The sequence below is a fragment of the Sander lucioperca genome, chromosome 5 (genome assembly GCF_008315115.2).
Source record: "Sander lucioperca isolate FBNREF2018 chromosome 5, SLUC_FBN_1.2, whole genome shotgun sequence".
In the NCBI taxonomy this organism is placed as follows: domain Eukaryota; kingdom Metazoa; phylum Chordata; class Actinopteri; order Perciformes; family Percidae; genus Sander; species Sander lucioperca.
This window is the reverse complement of record NC_050177.1, coordinates 44,805,262-44,812,970: the sequence shown is the minus strand read 5'-3', so window position 1 is coordinate 44,812,970 and position 7,709 is coordinate 44,805,262. Positions and strand designations below refer to the sequence as shown.

Sequence of the window (7,709 nt, the reverse complement as noted above, 5' to 3'; positions counted from 1 at the left end):
CTTTTAAAAAGCTGGGCTCCTCTCTCTCTCTCTACCACTCTCTCTGTCTTTTATCTGCTCTCTGGCCATTCTACCTATCACACCCACAATAGTCAGCGGGAAGACAGAGAGGATGGCTCAACAGGAGGATTTGCTATTATCTGTTCAACAGCGTTCTTTTTATCCTGCAGTTTGCCAATGTCTGTTAGAAAAGAATGAACTTTCTCATTTTTGCAACAGTGGGATATCTCTACTCACTAGAAGATATTTGTGATTTTCTGGCAAAAGGATATCTTGACAATAAGGTGTCTCTTTTCTGAGAGAAGGGGATTTTTTTTTCTCCCATTGTTTCTCGTTGTTGGGCCTTTGTCTTAATTGTAAAGCAAAACTGGATGTCTAAGGAAACATGTGGACAAAGATATTTCCTTTGCTGACTTTGTTCACAAGACATGATATGAGAAAGTCAAAGAAGCAATGGCATTTAAAGAAATTGTTTAATTGTCAGTGATGTCAGTGAGGACTGTTTATCACCGGAGGAGAAACACGGAGCAGAAGATTCTGGACGTGGAAGCAGGAAAGTCTAACAGGGAGGAAGAAGAGCAAGAAGACATAGATTGTTTGCAGCAGTTCTCCCGCTGTCCTGCTTGCAACCAGGGCCATGACATCCTCTTGATCCTGCCGTGCTCTCACATCATGTGTGCTCCCTGTATAGCAGCTGGAGAGGGAATAAGATCAGGTCAGTCTCAGCACCGTAGTGTCAGCGTACCTGTCTGCTCTGTGCTGTGCCCATGCTGTCGACATCCTGTAGAGTTGCCATGCTGGACCTGGTTATCTGCAACTTCCTGTCTCCAAAAACATCCCACCCTGAGTCCTGCAAGTGTCAGCAGGGAGACAGGCACAAAGGAGAGAGCATCTGAAGATCACCTTCAACATGTGCAGGTAAAGAGATCCAAAGGAGAGATCTCTAAAGATGTAAATGTTTTATTTGCAGCATGCTCATACAATATGTGTGCATTGACATGCAGGGTGGTGCACTGTTGATGCCTTGAAAAAAGGCTTGTTGCAATAAAGAATAATACTTAGTATTATTCTACTAAGTGTAGAACGGGGATTAGAGCTAGAAATATAAGGGAAGAAAATGTATGGATAATACAGAATAGGGTCAACAAAAGTAAACTATTTTACCAAAATGTCAAAGCATTCCTTTAAGCCCAGGATCATCATCATTACTGGGAGCAAAAATAAATTATCTTTGGACAATTGTTTTTCTAAAAGCTTTTGATGGTACTGATACTACGCTGTAAGTGAGTATTATTGTGCAAATAAAAATGCAGGTATTTTAGTTTTAATTACATGAAATACATAATTTAATTCTATGCAACATGTGGTTTGGATTCACAACTTACTGTATGTCTTCTTTTTTTATTCCATCCCATAATGTCACTATATTAAGGGGGACACATACTGTGAGGATGCAGGTGACATGACAACACAGAGCTGTTTACATGGTGAGTATAGTAATGTATTGATAGGAACCAGTTATGTTCTGTAGACATGGAAACCTACAGAATTGTGTACACTCTCCTTATTTGACCCAGGCTCCAATGCTGCCAGTTCCTTAATAGCACCAGTGGATGGCGGTGTAGACCTGCGAGAGGAGGAGATGGAGCAGTCTGTTTTTGGTCAGGAATCATACATGATGCTTTTAATACCCAAACAAAATACTTTCAATAGATTTCTGTATATAGAAAATGAGCAACATATTTGATTGTATGGATTACTATGATAAAAAGCCAAACATATTATCATCTTACATATGTTCACCCTTTCCTCTGGTCTATTTTAGGACTAAGTTTTGCTCTGGACCCTTTAACTATCCCTCCATCCCTCCATCTTTCCCACTCCTCCCTCACCGTTACCTACCATGGAGAGAACCCTCCTGGCCCACCTCTAGACAACACGGTCAGGAGATTGATGACCTCTGACCCCAGGGTTACGCTGGCCCTCCCCCAGGTCTGCGCTGATGTTGTCATTGCACGAGGACAGTATTACTGGGAGGTGGATGTCTGTAACAGCTCCGTCTACAGGATCGGTGAGACCTCTGTTAAGTTTGTTTTGGTTGGCTCGATGCCAGTGTGATTATTGCTTCCAGAAACCCTAACTGTTAGTCAGCAAGACTGTGCTTGTTTAAACCCACACTCACATGAACACACACATGCACACGTCATCAGACACAACTTCATAGTTCACAGTGCCACCAAGTTGTTAGACCATTCATCATTGGTTAAGAAACATTTGAAGAATAAGAAGAATAAGAAGAATTTGAAATTTCCATTTGGTAAAATTACTGGAACAAGTTGTTCTAATATCTGCAGCTTGTGTTTAACTTTATATCTATTAGTATGGCAAAACAACATGATTTTATTTGTATTAAATATAAAGAAATGCCAAAGAAATTTTAAGCACTGAAAAGGCATCTTTAGTCAATGCGGTTCTTTAAAAAGCAATCTGATACCTATACATTCTCTGTAGTGGTTTAAAATTAATGGAATAAGTTGTTATTTGGAAATCACCAGCCAAATCATGTTTAAAAATATTTGGCTTTAAAGCTTTAGTGCATAACTTTTTGATCACGGAAGGCTTGTATCATGTGGACACGGCGACAGTTTTGTTGTCATTAGAATTAGTTAGAATTCCTCATGGGGGCGACAGAAACTACGCACTTTTGACATCATCTATCAGATCTGAATTAGCATTGTCATATTCATGCTCCTATTTTGCTTTTTTATGATCTGAATTATCCTGTGGCACAACATTATAGTCCTCATCATCAGTTGCTTCAGACAATCAGATATTTCAATCATCAAAATCTCAAAGAAACATGCATTGAACCTGAAACGCTGGCGCTGCACTGCGTAGTTACTGTAACAGTGTAACAGTAAGCTAACATGAAAGTTCTTTTTTCTTTTGACTGCCTTCATTCCTAGAATCAGTTACAGGACAGTGCCACCAAACACAACATTACCTGTTTTAAGCTGCATACAGTGAAAAAGACATGAGACTCTTACATAACTCAGGTCTCTAATCACCTTATAAACATTTTGGAGATGAACAATAGAGCAAGACTAATGCCTCATGATTCGGCTTGACTCCACTCGCCTCAACTCACGTTTTGTACCAGGTGCTTTTCTCTATTTCAGTTTCTACTGCCGACAGTAGGCCTACCCCCTCAGCGTAGGCATCATCTTCAACGCAACACTCACTGGATCCTTTTAATCAGCAGCGATATCTGCCCCATAGATATAAAACAAGATAAATATAAAACATGTTGTTTTATATCTATGATCTGCACTTTGTCAACTGTACGGTGTAGTATACGCTGAATTTTAAGCCGTAGTTTTCCTGGCTGCCATTTTTTATTTTAAATCTGGTGCAAGTGAATGAAAATATTGTGGTCGCTATTGACAATAATTTGGCTATTTAAAAATGGGCTGGTTGGGTGCCTGGGTAGCTCACCTGGTAGAGCAAGCGTCCATATACAGTAAGGTGACCAGATTTCTGAGACAAAATCCAGGGACATTTTCAGCTCAGAAGCGTAAATACTCCCAAACAGGTAATGTTTTTATCTTTGTAAACTTAAAACGGGGACACTGCCCCAGGGCCCCCTAGGGGGATCCATGGGCATGCTCCCCTGTAAGAAAATGTTGTCTATTTTAACGTTTAAGTGCATCAATCTGGTGCACTTTGAAAAGAAATTCAGAGGTTAGACTTGATTATTCTTATCTATGGATGGAAATACTTGTGCTGTAGCCTGAACTATTTTGCACTTCAAAATTTTAACCATGCACACAAAGGTGGAATAGTTTCTTCTTCATATTTTTGCATTAATGTCACTAGGAAGCATACCAGTTTGTGCAGGATGACCGACCTAGTTCTCTCTGACCTATTAGGGGTCTGCAGTGTATTAACTCCACCTTCTAGTATTGGCTCAGCTCGCTTGGAACCTTGATTGAGGTGATACCAAAAAAGTACAAAGTACTATCCCCAACTTTTGCTAAAGAGTGAGTTGAGTTGAGTTAAATTGAGTTGAGCTGAGTTGAGTTGAGTGGAGCAGAGCCATGCAGTGCAAGTGTGGCATAAACGTCCACAACAAGGCTAGCAGCTCTGTGAGCCTGTACTAAGGCAGTCAAAGTACTGCGTATGGTGTTCTGAGCTAAATGCTAATGTCACTATGCTAACATGCTCACAATGACCATGTTAACATGCTGATGTGTATCAGGTATAATGTTTACAATCTTAGTGTAGGGTGTTAGCATGCTAAGATTTGCTAAATAGCACTAAAAACAAGGTATAGCTGAAATAAAAGGAATGTTTTGTTTTGTAGGTATGTTGTCAGAGAAGTTGAAATGAAATTTTGACCTGATGATAGTGCTAGATGAAAAGTAAGGGGACAACAATGCATCCTAAGAGAAACATTAAGGTGTGTACTAAATTGCATAAAATAGTTTTTAAGAGATTTCACTAAAAAAAATGTTAACCTTATGGTGACCTGAGAGGAAAAGCCAAGAATCACTTAAGTCAGTGGGATTTGTCCTTTGACGATCATGAATAATAGTAAAAAATTTTAAATAGTTGCTGACATATTTCAAGCTGTGGTTATTTCAAAGTGGTCCAAACAACAGTTTGGTCGACCTGCATTGCCAAGCAGTAAATCAACAACGTTTAACTGTTAGCCTAATTTAATTTATACTTTATTGATCCCCAGTGGGGAAATCACTGTTGTTAGAACACACTACACACAGGCCTGAAATACACACACATGCTCAGATCCTATTCATGCACAAATGGAGAGATGTCAGAGTGAGGGGGCTGCGACTGCTGGACAGGTGCCCCGAGCAGTTGTGGGGGCGGGGGTTCGGTGCCTTCCTCAAGAGCACCTTGGCAGTGCTCAGGAAGTGAATTGGCACCTCTCCAGCCACCAGTCACTCCGTACTTCGGTCCCTGTGTGTGTGTGATAACAGAATGAAGTGAAAGAATCAGAGAGGATTACGGCTGCAGGATTTCTAACGAGTTGACAGTTCAAGGATTAAAAATCTTAGAAAGTTGTTTTGTAAAACAAATGTGCACAGTGAATATGAAACTTCACTTTCTGTCTCTCAGGTGTGAGCTCACTGGATGGTTCTGGCGGCTGGTGGCTTGAAAGGCAGGGCTTATCTTTTAGTGCAGTGTATGATGGGAGCCGAGAGCCACTCTGCACTGTCCCGCCTCAGATCAAAACCCTCGGGGTCTTCCTTAACATCGGAGGGGGCGCCCTGAGCTTCCACAATCCTCTGACCTGGGAGCACCTAGCCACGCTGCCTACGAGTTTCAACCCTTCTGGAGTTCTCCCAGCTCTGGGCCTGGGCCAGGGTCGACTGAAGCTGCGCTGCGGCCTCCCCCCTCCTCCTCATGTGTTCCTCAGTAAGGACTCTGCCTACAGGGGACCTTGTGGGGCTGGCGGAGGCCGGTGGCACAGGGAGATTCCCTTTCAGTCAGTGAGAAAAGTGATACAGAAGTTTGAGGAGCTGGCTGTGTCGGACTCAGACTCAGGCCTGGTGTCCAGTTTTGGATCATCCTGCTCCACCTTCTCTTCCCTTCCAGATCTGGGGATTCCTGGGATGTTTCCCTCTGGACAAGCAGGACAGGGAACTGTGACTGAAAAAGAAAGTCTTTAATGGGAGCATCAGAAACACACCCACCACTCCTCTGAGTGGTTTGATCTTTGGCTGTCATTTAAAAGGCTAATTTTTCATCTTGAAGGACTTATGGCTGCCTCTTTCCACTCTCTGCGTGACCCCGGACCAGCAATTGACTCCCTCCCCAGGACGCAATCCTTTCTCTCAACCAAACAACCCCTGCTGGTTTGGGATCGAGCCAGAAAGAGTCCTCTGTAATGTGAATTGTGAGGAAACGGTGGGCTTTTAGCAGCAGGACTTCTTGATTTGTCTCTGTGTGGCGGTTGTCACACAGTAGGGGTCCTACAATAGAACTGCGCACGTTCCTGCATGTGTGTATGTGGGTAAAAGGACTACCCAGAGTACGAGCGTTTGTGTGTGTGTGCGCGCATGAGCAAGAGGCAACAATGTACAAGCGGCAGGGGGCGAGATGACGAGGTGTGAGTACAGTGACACCAGCGGTGTTGACACAGAGCAGAAAGGACAGGTGGTAACATAGATTTATCCCGCGGCCATGCCTTCGATAGGACAGTAGGACTGCCCTTTACTGACCCTTTGAAAACCCCAGGACTCCCAAAGACTTCAAAAGGGGGGGCAGAGAGCAGGAGAACAGAGAGGGAGAAAGAGAAAACAGCATGCATGAATTAAAGACAGCAGGTGATGATCTGGTAAAAAAAAAAGAAAAAGAAAGAAGCGGAGAGAAGGAATCCCAACAGCTTTCATGCCAAGAAGCTCTAAATAGATTAACTGGCTAAGGACACACCATCTGAGAATTTGATTTAAGGTAGTAGTGAGCTGCTATTTTCCATTAAAAGTGGTGAATACTGATTGCAGTATAGAGACGCATTAGTTATCTTGGCACATTTTTCAGATGTGGAATAAAAATGTACATTTTAACCCCTGTTTGCGAAGGGTGTTCTCTGCAACTAAATCCTCCTCTTGTGTCTCTTCTCCATTGGCTTTTAGCTCCACAGACCCCAGATTTTGTTTGCATGTTAGACACAGATTTATTTTGAGCGATTTTGGCAAAGGAAATAGCGAAAGTAAACTTTTCCTTCTTTTCTCCTCCCTCACCAAGGCTCCGAGACCCATTTAAGAACCACTGGTGCCTTATGCTTGGCATGGTCGATATTCATGCTCTCCCTGCGACCACTTATGATTATAATGCAGGCCCTATTGAAGAAGTCCCTCCAACTTTTGTTGTCTGTTTTTCAATGACTGCTTTTTTGGAAGGTGCAATCTCCAAATATTTAGTCAGACCAACTAAACTGTTAATGTCATTGTAAGACGAAAGTAATGCTCGCAATAAAAAAAAGAAGAAGCATTAATCAGTAGTAGCACTACAGGGGCCCTTCTGAGGACGAGTATAGCAGCGGTGGAGTTGGGCCAATTTTCCATTGAGAATCATTCATTTCATGCATGCACGAAATCAGTTAAGCAGCAGGTCAGATTCAGTAATAAGCGATGAGTCAAAGAGAAGCTTGTCAGACTGTCGCCTCTCAGACCACTCATCAGGATGACTGTGTGTTGATGTTTAACGGTCGAGGTATTTACCGAGCGATTAAAAAATGTGTGTGCCGTGACCGCCTTTGGCGCGGCTCTCTCTCTGCAGATCTATCGGCTTTTAGGAATACAGTGTGTGGAAGCAATTTGACTCTTGTAAACAGAAATGAGAGGGGCGTGATGCAGATTTCAAAGAGCCGAGAGGAGGGAGAGAGAAAGAAAGAAAGAAAGAAAGAAAGAAAGAAATAAAGAAAGAAAGAAAAAAAGAAAGAAAAAAAGAAAGGGGGAGTTTTCCAGGAAGGATGGAGAAGACGTGAAACGCATGCACATGTGTGCGTATTTGACAGTGTCTACTTTAGGCTACTCTGGCTTTCTGAACATGAAGTGTATGGCAAGGTGTAGTGGTGGAATGTAACATTACTCAAGTACTTTGAGATACTATTCTTGAGTTGTTCCATTGTATACTTCTTCAAGATATTTATTCACGTCTTGTATTTTTTATTCTCATGTCTG

General features: G+C 42.3%; 1 protein-coding gene across 1 annotated transcript; it reads left to right on the top strand.

The window, feature by feature from the left end:
- LOC116039032 lies at positions 1 to 7,709 on the top strand. Its single transcript, XM_031283788.2, has 5 exons — positions 1 to 918; positions 1,433 to 1,487; positions 1,578 to 1,661; positions 1,826 to 2,071; positions 5,140 to 7,709. The coding sequence occupies exons 1-5, from the start codon at positions 487 to 489 to the stop codon at positions 5,691 to 5,693; spliced, it is 1,371 nt and encodes a 456-aa protein (XP_031139648.2). The 5' UTR covers positions 1 to 486; the 3' UTR covers positions 5,694 to 7,709.

Bases quoted from the DNA above. Each gene is read 5' to 3' on its own strand.
- LOC116039032 (XM_031283788.2), top strand. From the start codon at position 487: ATGTCAGTGAGGACTGTTTATCACCGGAGGAGAAACACGGAGCAGAAG. The intron at 919-1,432 runs GTAAAGAGATCC...CACTATATTAAG, and splicing joins ATCACCTTCAACATGTGCAG to GGGGACACATACTGTGAGGA. The intron at 2,072-5,139 runs GTGAGACCTCTG...TCTGTCTCTCAG, and splicing joins CAGCTCCGTCTACAGGATCG to GTGTGAGCTCACTGGATGGT.